This window comes from Citrus clementina, unplaced genomic scaffold (genome assembly GCF_000493195.1).
Source record: "Citrus clementina cultivar Clemenules unplaced genomic scaffold, Citrus_clementina_v1.0 scaffold_3, whole genome shotgun sequence".
NCBI classification, from domain to species: Eukaryota; Viridiplantae; Streptophyta; class Magnoliopsida; order Sapindales; family Rutaceae; genus Citrus; species Citrus x clementina.
The window spans coordinates 1,548,270-1,562,585 of record NW_006262339.1 but is presented as its reverse complement, the minus strand read 5'-3'; the positions used below and the strand labels follow the sequence as shown (position 1 = coordinate 1,562,585).

At 30.9% G+C, this 14,316-nt stretch overlaps 1 protein-coding gene across 1 annotated transcript; it reads left to right on the top strand.

The window, feature by feature from the left end:
* The first annotated feature begins 9,861 nt into the window (after positions 1-9,861).
* On the top strand, positions 9,862-10,478 carry LOC18048145 (protein SPIRAL1-like 5). Its single transcript, XM_006439426.2, has 2 exons — positions 9,862-10,203; positions 10,305-10,478. The coding sequence occupies exons 1-2, from the start codon at positions 9,979-9,981 to the stop codon at positions 10,377-10,379; spliced, it is 300 nt and encodes a 99-aa protein (XP_006439489.1). The 5' UTR covers positions 9,862-9,978; the 3' UTR covers positions 10,380-10,478.
* Positions 10,479-14,316: the final 3,838 nt, after the last annotated feature.

Sequence of the window (14,316 nt, the reverse complement as noted above, 5' to 3'; positions counted from 1 at the left end):
TATTGCAATGTTAATCTTGAGTTAATTATAGTTTTTATATTATGATTGTTATTTCATTTGAATTACCAATGAGCATAACATATATTTGTAGTTAAGATTAGCGAGTATCTTGATATAAGCAATTATAAGTAGTGACATTATAGATTAATCATATAGAATTTGTACAACACATCTTTTGACAAGTTTTAGGTACTTGATCATAGAATTCTTTAGTCAAAGTATGTCAACATAATTAATATGTTCAAAATGATCATTAAAGAAAATTAGTGAGTGTCAAGAAATAAGATATTATTAAATTGATTGGACAATTGAAATATCAATTTAATTAGTGATGGTCAACACAAATGATTAGTCAATAAATAAAGTCAATGTGACATAAGTCGAATTATTATTCCAGAACACCATCCTATATAGGATACAATTATGCACCTCGATTCCAATATTTTAATGGAGTAAATTCATAATTAAATAATTGGACTAATTTAATTACAGACCTAATTATTTTAACCACTATTGTATGTATCCATATGATCTCTGGGTTAGCTCATTTAGTTGAATGAACCACTACTGGAATAATAAGTAAGATAACTACCTATTTGGATTAAAAGTATAAATATATTATTTAGTGGAATGCTTTATTTAATATGCTTGCATGAAAAAAGATTTTGTGTTACTCTACAATGTGGGTCCCTGTAATAAGAACAAGTGCAACGTCACTTTTTGGGCTTTTTCTTATCTTTTAATTTAAATATTTTTTTATTTATAGGATAAAAATAAATAAGGAGCTTAGGATTTCTACCAAAATAATGTAAAAATGCTTGTATCCAGAAAAGGAAATAGAGGAGCCATAATATACAGAAAGGAGAAAATAATTTTTCTCTCTAACTTTGAAAGAAAAAATTTTCAACAGCTAGTTGCTTACAATAGTGATAAAGACGTCCACATGTTAAATATAGATCAAACTTAATTCATAACCTGAAAGATTATGATTGATAGATCATGATTCAATAAGATCATTGATGACAATTTGTGATCTAATAAGATTAGTAATGATGGATCGTGACTTAGGAAACTAAATTACTTCTACGGAAAAGTAAATGTAGGATTTCTACATTATGTTAATTCTATATGTTATATGAGAATGCAAATATTTCCGCTACAAAATTATTTTTAACCAGTATTCTTATAGCTAGTTATCGGAATCACACAAATGGAATGAAATCAATAAGTTGTTATGAAGGTGTGTAAGACAATATGTCTTTCAGGGAAAAAAAAGGGTCAAAATAATATCGGAAAGTTACATTAATTATGAATTATAAGCTTTATAACTTTGTAGCTGTCTAGTTTATGCTGTATTCAATCAATTCTGCCTGTAGTTATTGAAGTGGAAATTAGAGGAAATCCAAAAATAAGTTTCCTTTCATATATTGAAGGCATTAGTGCCGAATCTGTATAAACGGACTTTGCAGCCTAACTTGATAGTTGTTTATGAATGGTGAGGCAAGCCATGTGCTAGTTTCGTGGGATTATCTACTTGACCTGTAGATCTCAGTTTATGTCGAATTAGTTGCTTGATACCTCCACTTGTAAATTGGTCACATCTTGTCCTTGGCACGTGGGGAAATAATCTGAGATCTACTCATATTTTTTTTAATCACGTATTAATACAGCGCGAGCTTCTACTCTTAAGTTAGCTTACACATCATAAGCCTAATTCGTATTAAAAGTTTAACTTATGAGTTGACAGTTGTTTCAAATTTATATTCTTAGCCAATTCCCAACTCATATGAGATTATTTCATTGACATTGATAAACATGCTTGTCGATAAAAAGTGACAAGAAATTTGGGTATATGCTTCAACCCCTTTTTTTTAATTAAAAAAAAACCCCATCATTCTCACACATGCATATAAGAGAACTTAAGAGGACTTAAATTTGTTGGAATGGCATCCTTCAATCCCTACCAAACTCTATTATTTGTCATTAATGATGTGTTTATTTGTGAGATTGGAGAATTGAAATCTAAAATAGAAATGATTTATGGTGTTTACTTGTTAAAATAGAAGTAAGAATGAAAATGAAACATATGAGACTTACACGGTTTTGGAATTAAGGATCATGTTCATATTCCTTGAACTCCCAATTTTACCCTAAGCTAAATTTCATAATTTCATTTGTATTCTCAATTAAAATATTATTGTATTATTGTTATTGTTATTATTCTTATTCTTGTAATAGTTTTCAATAATAATAAATTTATCAGTAATAATAATATAATTATTTTTATTGTTAAATTATTATTATTATTAGGGCAAATATCCATCGTCCACCCATTTTTTCTAATTTGTAAAAAAATACACAATTTTTTTTTGGCTGAAATCCACCTAAAGTTATATTTTGTTTCACTTTTCCACTTCCGTTTGGAATCCGTTAAGAAAACTAACAGAAACTTAAAAAATGACCATTTTACCCCCCAAAACGAAAATAACAATTTCACCCTAAAAATTGTAATAAATAATCAAATTAAATCTAAATATTTTCCCCATCAGTTAATAAAGAAAGTAAAATTATCATTAAATCTGATTATTTTTAGCATTTTAAGGTGAAATTATAATTTTCGTTTTGGGGGTAAAATGGTCATTTTTTTAAGTTTCCGTTAGTTTTCTTAACGGATTCCAAATAGAAGTGGAAAAACGAAACAAAATGTAACTTTAGGTGAATTCCAGCCAAAAAAAAAAAGAATTGTATATTTTTTAAAAAGTTGAAAAAAACGGGTGGACGATGGATATTTCCCCTTATTATTATTATTATTATTATTATTATTATTATTATTATTTGAATAATAATAGTAATCACAATTGAAAATAATCAATTAAAATCATTTTAGTAACTTATAACAACGCATTTAAATTCGAAGACAAAGTGGTATAAGCTCATTTTGATTTCGATTATCATTAGTTACCCTATTTGAATTCCAACATATTTTAATTATCGATTGATAAACGCACCGTAAGTAATAATGATCGAATTTTCGAAAGTGTACATCTAAAACCAAGTGTTACTGTATTATTTAATAAAGCATTTTTTTAGTCGAACTATTAGCACCCCTCCAGAATCCTATTAAAACTCTTTTTCAATTATATTTCATTTAATACTAAAAATATCTTTTTTTAATGAACACCCTTTTTATTTATGAATTTTTCAGTTTCTAATAATTTTCTTACTCTTTCAGTCTTAATATCTATATTCTTCTCTTCAAACTTTCTTTATTATTTAATTTCTAAAGAAAAGAAATCTAAAAAAAAAAAGTAAAAAAAAAACATTATACTTAGAAAATAATGAATATTTTATGGGTTTAATATAATTTTATCCTACCTATAAATTTTGGGTTCATTAGGTTCAGCTATTAGTTTGAGAATCCTTAAAAAATTAGTTGCAATGTGATAAAATTTTATTTAATTTATTTTTCCTTTATGTTGTATCTTAATTAAGTTATTACGTTTATTACAATAATTTTGTTTTGGCTTAGATGATTACTTCTTAAATTCAAATTATTTTAATGATAATAAAAAAGTTTATATTGGGTAAGCAAAATAAAAATGAGGAGAGAAAGAAAATATAAATGGTTTAACTCTAGTTAAATTTGTCCTTAAAACTAATTGTAATATAATAATAGGGGATTTATGAGATTAATCAAGGGGTGCCAATAGTCCAACTCTTTTTTTTTAATATGCTATATTAACAAAGAAGAAAGTGTCCGATAGTAACTTCTATAATACAATGTTTTATGATAGAATGAAAGGCTTTGGAAAACCACAGCAATAGCACCTGGTGACCAAGCCCCTGATCTTGTTACTAGTTACTGCAACCAGTATAGCACATTTATTTTCAAGGCTTATCTTGAATAATATCTTACCATTGACATTTGGAAAAGGGTGGGGACTATTTGAACCCACCAACTTCCTCTCTACACCTATTTTTCAAAATAAATTCATTATTAAATATTAAAAATTAAAAATATCAAAATTACTCTTCACTAATCTCTTTCTCTCTATCTTGTAATTGTATGTTCTCTCTCTTCTTTAACATTTTACAAAGTTAATACTCAATTTCACTCTCTTTTGAATTATTTTTTTGGCTTTTCTTAGTATATCATGATTTTCATGCTTTTATATATAATAATAATTCTTTTTCTTGATATTCATTAGTTTTTGTATTTGGTAAAAATTAATTTATTCATATTAATTAACTTTCATGGCTAATAAAAATTTGTTCATGTTCATTTTTAAATGATAGGTTTTGTTCATCTTAGAGCATCACCAAAATGCTATTCAAATAAGATTTTATTACTTATTTGAAGAGCCACATCAATACTTAAAGCTCCAAAAGACACTCCAATTAAAATTCTTCAAATAAGAACTTATTCTATCTCTTCAAATTTTGAGAGTTAATTTCTCTCTCTTTAATTTATATTTTATTACTTTTCATTGAAGAAAGAGAGATAAGTGTTTTAATTGCTATTGACTTTTCTTTTAAAAAAATAATTATTTGATTAAAATAATATTAACTTATTTATATTTGAAGAGTCTTTTGGAGAATATTATATTTTTTCACCTTTCTATTTGCCACATAGGTAAGCAAATATATATTTGAAGAGTAAATTTTATATAGGCTTTTAGAGATGCTCTTAGAGTATCACCAAAAAACTCTTCAAATAGGATTTTATGACTTATTGGAAGAGTCATGTCAGCATTTAAGGTTCCAAACGACATTCCAATTAAAATTCTTCAAATAAGAAATGATCATATTTCTTTAAATTTGGAGAGTTGCTTTCTCCCTCTTCAATTTATATTTTATTATTTTTGCTGGAGAAAGAGAGAGATGTATTTTAATTACTATTGACTTTTTCTTTTAAAAAAATAGTTATTTAATTAAAATAATATTAACTCATTTATATTTAAAGAGTCTTTTGGAGAATAATATATTTTTTCACTTTTCCATAATTCTATTTGCCACATAGGTAAGCAAATAAATATTTGAAGAGTAAAATTCATAGAGCCTTTTGAAGATGCTCTTAGTTAGTGATACCAATTATTTGTAGGTAAAAGAATATATATGAATGTATTAATGAGAATTCTTGAAATTGAGAAAAGATAGAGAAAAAAAGGTTAATTAAATATTTTTTCTCAAAAATTATTGAGGTAATAACATTTTTAAATAAAATAGGGCATAGACAAGAAATTGATAGATAATAAAATAGGGTATTTGCCATATTGCCCTACTCGTTTTACAAGTCTAAGATTTTTTTTTTTTAGCCTCTTGCTTTTAAAATTTTTATCTTTTCTTTTTTATTGGATTTAAGTGTTGTTTATTTTGGTTTTCTTACGTTAGTTAGGAGAATTTTATTATAAAAAAATATTTTAGGTTTGCCTACTTTGATAAATTCGTGATATTTAAGGTTAATGTAAAATGGGTCCAAAACCCCTATTTTTATTTTTTATTCAGATTTTCATTAATAAAGTTTCAAACTTTTTAGAAAATTATGTTTATTTTATCTTTTCAATCTCAACGTTTTCAGTTTTTCAAGCTAGTGATGGAAAGAGGAGAAATATAAAATATAACATGCTTTCCCTTCCAATGATTCCACTTCCCAACATTGAATATGTTGTGGATTTGTAAGATGATCTTAGGTCTTATTTGATATTGAAGTACAACTTTTAAATTATATGTGCTAAGGAAAAAATTGTGATAGCGAAATAAAAGTTAATAGTGTGTACTAAACAAAGCTTCGTACCTTTATTTGATCGGATTTTAGTTACGTAATTAACAAATGACTTATGCAGCAGGCCAGCAGCGCGGGGAGCACAAAATGCGCAATCATCATGATTCAAGGCCGATTTGCCGCTCTTCGCGCTGACCAAAGATGAAAGGAAGTGATGAGCCTTTGATAGCAGTGAATTAATGATGGGCAAGGATATTTTTTTGGGCCGGTTAATGGCGAAACTACAGATTCCAAAAAGCCCAACATTTCTTGAAGTGGATAAAAAGACAACACAGCAGAGCTTTCTATTGGTTCTAGAACTTGGTCAACCTTTTTTGTTTCCTCGACCTTGGTTCTTGATTTTGAACATTCTGTAAAATCTCTGAATAAAGCTACGCCACCCGCTAAGGCGTTAATCTTGTTTAAACATCAAAAGTATTTGAGACGTCGCAATAATCAAAAGTCAAATTCAATAGAACTCGAAGATTGTATTTGACATTTATAATTGTAGATAGTGAAATTTGTAAGCGTCACACCATTTGCAATGAAATGAGGCATCGTGCATATATATTGCACCTACCTCAAAACAACAAAAGTAGCACGTCCGAAAAAGAGGGAAGACACGGAGGTCTCCACAGATCGCTTTTGTTCAATTGGGTGTGATCCATATCATCCTCAACTCACTTCCTTTTTTATTATAGGGACCTAGAGACCTAATGGAATATCTCTATAGTTGTTCCCATCTTAGCCTTATCCAATTATGATAATTTATTATTATCACACTTTGTTGAGTTTCTTCCTGCAGGGAAATAGAAAGGTTATTTTCATTTCCTTTTTTGATAAAGGGTGGAAAAAGTTTACATCATATAGGCCCTATAATGGAAATGTTTGTAGGGGCATCACTGGAGGTATCTGAGCTGTAAATTAACAACTGATGCAACAATCTTAATTCAATAGGGTTTCCATCTCTGGTCTGAAAGAATGTGAAAAATTCTTTACGAGATAAGACCTGCTGCTTTTCGCAAATCAAATGGAGATGCAGCCCCACTGCTGAGCTTTTCAATGTCTTTAAGATACACTTGTTGACATTTATATGTCATTTGAGGGCCATAGACATCATTGTTATGTTAGCTCCAATATCAACTTGTGTAAAAAGGGCTCTAACATGTGGGGCTCTTAATATCTGACTAGACCCTCGACAATTTCCTTGCTAGCTAGTTAAATCGTTGCCAACTCTACTGGACCTCATATAAAAGATTCCTCATTTAATCATGTGAACTTAGAAGTTATTATTAATTAATTTTCAATTTGTCACAACATATCTTTTCTTGGCTAATCAATGTCATCAACGATTTTAAGAGTCTCTAATGGTATAAGATCACACATTTTGAGGATCATATGTATTTTGAACTTTTCATTTTAGGAAAGTTGCCACATAAACCATTAGTTGAAAGTATTTCCTTTGGCCTACTAGCTCCCTTCCAACCCAACCATATCTATCTGATCATTTTCATAGAAGGAATACAATTCATTGATGGGTCTAGTGGCCACAGTACATTGGCCAATTATAATATATATAAAATAATTAATCCTCCTTTATATCTTTAATGTTAAAGTTTCCCATATATTATTTCTTTGAAAGTAAACGAGTATACTTTGAAATCTTCTATCTTTTCTCTGAACCAAATTTTTTTTCCTTAATTAGCTGCCAACATTCTTCTTCATTATCCTCCCTATAAGAGACTGGAAACCAATTAACCTTTTCTTCTATTCTTGTTATTAACTAGATGATTTTTGTCTCTCTTTCTTTTGTGAGAGCTTTATCCCTAGTTCATTAGGATTGTTTGTGGGAAATTTATCTCATTTTCTAATCCTTACTTTGTTAGAATTATTTACGAAAGTTTTATTTCTCTTTTTTATGTCTATTTGCTAGGGTTAGTTGTGAGAGATTTTTCTTCTTTTTTAGTATTTTGGGTGTAGATAAGAGGTGTTGCATTTGTCATTTAGATTTGAGCGTGATCTCATTATAAGTATATGTAAGTCATTCATCACCTCGATTTAACCCCAATTAATCTATCTCTTTAGTTGCTAATTAATTAAATAATTGTGAGGGCATAAATTCGAGCCCCCACAATTGTGAGGGCACAAGTTTGAACCCCCACAATTTAATTTTCCTTTTCAATTTGAATGAAGACAATCTTCTCCCTTTCGAAACGTGAGTAGAGTAGACGTCCCTCAATTGCAACAGGCCCGTGTGGCGTGGGCCTAGCTAAATTAGTTATTTTTTTTTGAATTATATGAGACTATTGCTCAAATCATAATTCATATTTCATATAATTATTATATTAATATTTCCAATTAAATAATTACTTGAACTAAATTCACTAATTTTATAGCACTGTCTAGATTTTGTCCTTTCTAATATTTGAGGGACGTCTACTCTACTCACGTTTCGAAAGGGAGAAGATTGTCTTCATTCAACTTGAAAAGGAAAATTAAATTGTGGGGGTTCAAACTCGTGCCCTCACAATTGTGGGGGCTCGAATTTATGCCCTCGCAATTATTTAATTAATTAGCAACTAAAGAGATAGATTAACTGGGGTTAAATCAAGGTGATGAATGACTTACATATACTTATAATGAGATCATGCTCAAATCTAAATGACAAATGCAACACCTCTTATCTACACCTAAAATACTAAAAAAGAAGAAAAATCTCTCACAACTAACCCTAGCAAATAGACATAAAAAAGAGAAATAAAACTTTCGTAAATAATTCTAACAAAGTAAGGATTAGAAAATGAGATAAAATTCCCACAAACTATCCTAATGAAATAGGGATAAAGATATCTACAGTATACCAAAAATTTAAATATTTTCTTTGTACTTTTTGTAGTGAGGTATAGTCAGCTTTACATTGACGTACTAGATTGCTTGATTTGATATTTGTAAGGTGCAAGATCATTAAGTCCTGTCGAGACGGATGCCTCGGCGCTTGCTCCAGCAAAATGGGGCCAACGTTAACCATGTATTAAGTAAAAGTCTGAGTGCTAATTAAAATAAGTTAGTTAATAGACACCTTGTCAACAGTATAATTTTCGATACCACTAATTCAAAATTTATGGTTAATATTGCTTTTAATTGCTGAATTAAGTGAGCTTGAATTTGATATTTTACCAAATCAGATTGGCGTACAATGCCAAGCGACAGTTGAAGAGTCATTTGAACTCTCCTTGCATGTTTTTTTTTTCTCAGTACGACTGATATAATTACCGAGGAGCTCTTAAATAGATATTTTCTAAGCTAGTTGGAGATCATTAGTCAAGGAGGAATTATCATCATTTTGGATTTTGGGCTGTGTGTTATTTTAATCTCTAATTATTTTCATGTATGTCCTAGAACAACGACACGACATACATTGAGTTTCTGTTTAACACTTGTTATGTAATGAATATAAACCATGAATGACTGAATGGTTAATGTGATTTCTGAAAGAAGCAGCTGAGACCAACCTGCTTAATTAATTAAAGGGTCGTTTTCTTACATCTTCTTGAGAGGAATTCGATCAAGGTTTCAAATTAAACTACACCAAATCATTATATTATATTCATTGTATGCCTTTAGATTACATCTCAAACAAGCATTCCCATGAGCTAAAAAGATCGTTTTCAAGTTACTTCCAGACCAGTCCATAATACTCAGTATATAACATACATATATTTAATCATTCATATATGCTACTGTTAGTGAGAGACCAAAAATTCAATTCCATGATAATACATGGACTGGGATATTTGGTTACTAATTAGAAACTGTAATTTTCATGCGCATTACAAAGCGTTGCATGAGTTTCAGTAATCAGATGAAAGGAACTAAAAAATCATCCTTACATCGAAACATAACCAACGGACTTGTGCACAAGAGCTAACAAATTAGTTCATAGGATGCCCCTTTTTAGCATCGAAATCGTAAGTTACTATAGGCAAGTAATATTATTGGGTCTAACAGCTCAATAATGAGCATAAATGACAACTAGGTACATAATGCATTATATCAACCAAAAAAAATGGGCACACACACACACGTACATATATAAATATGGTTGCGCAACCTCACATACATAAAATCGACGAGCACATCATACAATTAGGGCTCTTACCTTTCCTCTTTCTTACCTATCATTATTCGCTGATTAATTAAACAGATCTAAAGGAACCATGAGTAGAGGTGGGAGCTATGGCGGCGGGCAGAGCTCATTAGGCTATCTTTTTGGGTCTGAAGAGAAACCAGCTGCACCTCCGGCTCCACAGACAGTTAGCTTGCCGCCATATGGGATCGATACCACCACGGAGAAACCTCAGGATAATCAGGCTCCTAACAAACCAAATGTCTCAAACAACTATCACAGAGCTCAAGGCCAGAACACTGGGAACTTCATAACTGTGAGTACTGAGAATATCCACTGATCCATACATTTATGCAGTATTTACTTGTATGTGGTATCACTTTTTCACTTACCACATAATAAATCTCGTTTCTTCAGGATCGTCCCTCAACAAAAGTTAAATCAGTTCCCGGTGGAGACTCCTCACTCGGCTATCTGTTTGGAGATAAGTGATGTATGTGTTTTATATTTCTTCCTACTTGCTTGCCTTAAATAAGAGATTTAGTATAGCTGCAGTTTGGTGTGATTTGAATGGAATGTGAAAATATAAAAAATAAGGGATTCAGTTCTCATCAGTATGTGATCATACTCGAGGAGATAGCCTTTCTAGTAATTTATATATGATGTTTAGTGATTTCCATGTACTAATGAACATGGATTTGCAGGACTCGTGATGCAAATAGTTCATTTTATTTACGTATGGTTTGCTATATGTATGTCTTAATAATGTTCATTAATAAGAAGCATTTTGTATCAGTTTGTGTGAAATTTCTATGGTGGATCTTGTGTATGTTTTTCATGACCAGCTATGGAAACAAAGCTAACAAAAAGTGAGGGACTTTACATTTTAGTTCATTCCATAATCCATATATATGCCTCGAATCACTTCCCAAACAACTTATTAATAAAAGTTAATAATCAAACCCAGTTTTGAATTATTATAATTATATTTCTTTTCCTGTTATAGAGAGACTAAATAATGATGTGAACGTGATTTGAATATATAATCTTTTAGAATTGGTTTGCTCGAGATGCCAATTATGATTATTTGTGTTATAATCTAGAATAAGAAAAAAGTTCGTCCACCGGGCGTGCGGGTTAGTGCTGAAATTGTTTGTATATTAATTGTATTTTTGATTCGATGGCTATGAAGGTGGAATCAAGTTAACAGACGCCTCCTGTTAGAGGTTCTTGTTTACCATCTCTTTCCATGATAAATTATCACTTCTTATTTTGGGTAAAACTATAAAACTTTAATCCATCGATTGCTGATTTGTCTTCCTTCTACTTTAATCATTTATGAGAGCAATTAGAAAACAACAAGATAATACTTTAATTAGCATGCATTTTTTTTAAAGCTCTTCTTTAATTCCATTCTTTATCGTTTATTATTATTAGCTAGTGAACCCTAGTTCACGAAGGGACTCACTTTCCTTTGTAATATTATTTATGCCGATCATATATTTATTGTAACCTCTTACAAACTTGTGCATGCATAAATATGTAGCGTATCTATTGACCTTTTATTTTATTTTTTTTTCCCGAGGGCAAGATGTTTTGGATGATTTGTCATTGGTTGCCTATCTTAGTTATCACTATAATCATATTTTTTTTATTCATTTCGTATTATGAAGTTCAAATATTTGTGCAATTCCACTGAGTAGAGTTACACTATATTTGGTACTGTGGTTGGCAGTTGCTGCTCTACTATTTTCGTCAATATTAATATTTAAAAATTATATTTACCAAATAATATTAACTTTTATTTTATAGTTACATTTCTTTTTTACAGCAACTGTGATTTAAATGTTACACCACCTTAATATCAAATAGAGCCTTAAGTACTATAAACTTATATACCTAATTTTGTTCATACACTATCAATTGAATGATGTCAATACGTAGTTAATATTAAGAAAATGAAGTAATAATTATAAACTACAACTTGATGTCTAGACTCCACTTTAACATGCGTTGCACCACTTCTTATTATATATTGCAAGTCTCTAAGTTACTTCTTCCCTCAGGAGAACTCTCAAAGAGTTCAGCGTTGGGATAACACCCATAATATTTGAATCCCTGCTTACTGCATATGATTCGCGATCAATTCTTTGTTTCTGACCTCTTCCATGTATGCTAAATATATATGATCTGGCCTATACATTTTACTTGGTTCAAAGAGTAACATTAACTTAGTAACCTGAAATCCTGCTTAATTCATTGTCCATATTTTGCTTCGTGCATGCATTCTGAAATTGGCAGTATATTGCGAGTGCATGGTATGATTAAATGAAAGAAACTTAGTGAGATGACTGATGCCTTGATGTAAGATGATTCTCAACTTGGAACAGAGACCAAACTATAATATGCTTGCCCTCTTGTTTTCTTCTCCTTTTGGTGTGTGTTTTTATCTTTTGATGATGAAGGCAAATTTATAAACGCCTTCACTGCTAATTAAATAGAACGAAAGAGTTTGGTTTTCACTTGGAGACCTTTTGTAGTTAGCTAGTGCAGGATTAGGGTCCATACATACATATCGAGTCACACACTGTTATCGTTGACGCACTAAGTCTGCGTGTCTGTGTGTATACACACACACCCTTTTAAATCTTTCCTTTGTTCGTGGACGAATCACTTAAAGACCTAACTAGTTAAGTTAAACTTGAATGCACATATTGAATGAAATTAAAGGAACTGCAGTCTGCAGTCCCAGAAAACAATGTCAGAATCAAAATGATGATAATGGTACACAATTTGGCATAACATTTTGTGGGCGTCTGAATTTTAACTTTATAGAGGTTATGAATGAATTAAGGAAGCTCGATCAGTTTATTCAGTTGCTATTGCTGAGTGTAGGGAATTAACTAACAAATAGCAGTGACATAAAGTTTAATTTGCTTGCAGGATATATTTAAAATTAATTATCTAATTAAGAGTAAAGTTTCTCTCAGAGTTTCCTAATTGAGAACGTTAATATGTTAATCAGCTTTGACGCCAGTGGAGTTATCAAAAACCTAACATCTAGGGCAGTTGAAGAATTTTGAACTCTGGGGGACCCACCCCCAGAAGATATCTTAGGTTCCCGCAATTGAGGCCGAAAAATCTACTCCTAATAGAGGGCCAAACACAACTACAGGCAAATTCTATGGGCCAAACCTAACTCTAGCCCTAACTTTTTTGTTTTTTCAACGGGATATTTGTACGCCGCCTGTGACTACCAAACAAATTGAATCTCATGCGAGCGTGAGCACAAAACAAATCAAATTGAGCAAGTTGCACATGCCCATCCACCACACATCTTAATGTAATTGTCTCTTCCATTGTCTATTGAATATGTATACACTAATTGAACAACAATAAAGGTTAAACAAATGTATGCCACAGAAAAGATTGATTTTAGTTCAAAGTAGTAGAGAGTGAAATAGTATTTACGGAAAATTGATAGATATATATATATATATATCGCAGAGCTGTGAGTTGATATACTTTATATAATTATTTGAATTGATCTTCATCCTAGGAGTTTTTATCTATCCAAAGCAACAAAACCGAATGTTATAGTTTGTATTTTTATATTTAGTATTAGAATCTTAACTTTACAACAAAACTTGGCAATTTATGTCTTTACTCAGTACTTCAATTTTTTTTTTTCTAAGAAAAGAAAACCTTTATTTTTACGCCAAAATTTTTGAGTGCCTTTTATGTGTACTCCTCCATCTCGCGAAAGCGTGTATATACAAGAAGCACCGAAAACTTAGGTAGCACTCATGCTATTGCCATCCACTTACCCACCAAGAAATTACGAATGCCTTTTAGAGAGATAAACAATACAGCACATGGATGATGGATCTAGGCTCGGTGGCCTCATCGGCCATGCCACTACCACTACCACACCATATTATTTGTATACCCATGCGCCAATTATAGAATGAGATGGACGTTAATGCCCCATCCCAAACCACAAAGTCATAAACATCATTATCAGTAAGCAAAAATAGAAGAGGATTATTAAAACATTCTGTTGGTGATTGATTACCTAAAACTAAAAGTCGTCCCGTGAATGCTGCTTCTGAATTTAGTGCAAATTTGGTGATAGTGAGACCCACATGGATGCCGCGGTAAGTGCCGTACTCATTGCTTGCTAACTGCTCATTTTGATTAATTGCTAGTGCTGTACTGCCAGGAAAATGAACTTAAAATGAATTAGTTGAAGAAAAGGTACATGAGATTTGTGTTACTTTCTGGTGGCCCTAATGGTTCTCAAATAGCAATCTTCTGTATCTTTACATGAAGAGAAAGAAAAAAAATGTAACAACTTTACGATAACTTAACCCGTGAAGCCGAATGGAACTTTGGTCACGGGATGTCATGCCCACAAGCCTCGAATCCT

What these genes read in the sequence shown, in the direction of transcription:
- LOC18048145 (XM_006439426.2), top strand. Translation starts at nt 9,979, where the DNA reads ATGAGTAGAGGTGGGAGCTATGGCGGCGGGCAGAGCTCATTAGGCTAT. An exon ending in ACACTGGGAACTTCATAACT is followed by an intron (nt 10,204 to 10,304) that starts GTGAGTACTGAG and finishes TCGTTTCTTCAG; the next exon opens with GATCGTCCCTCAACAAAAGT.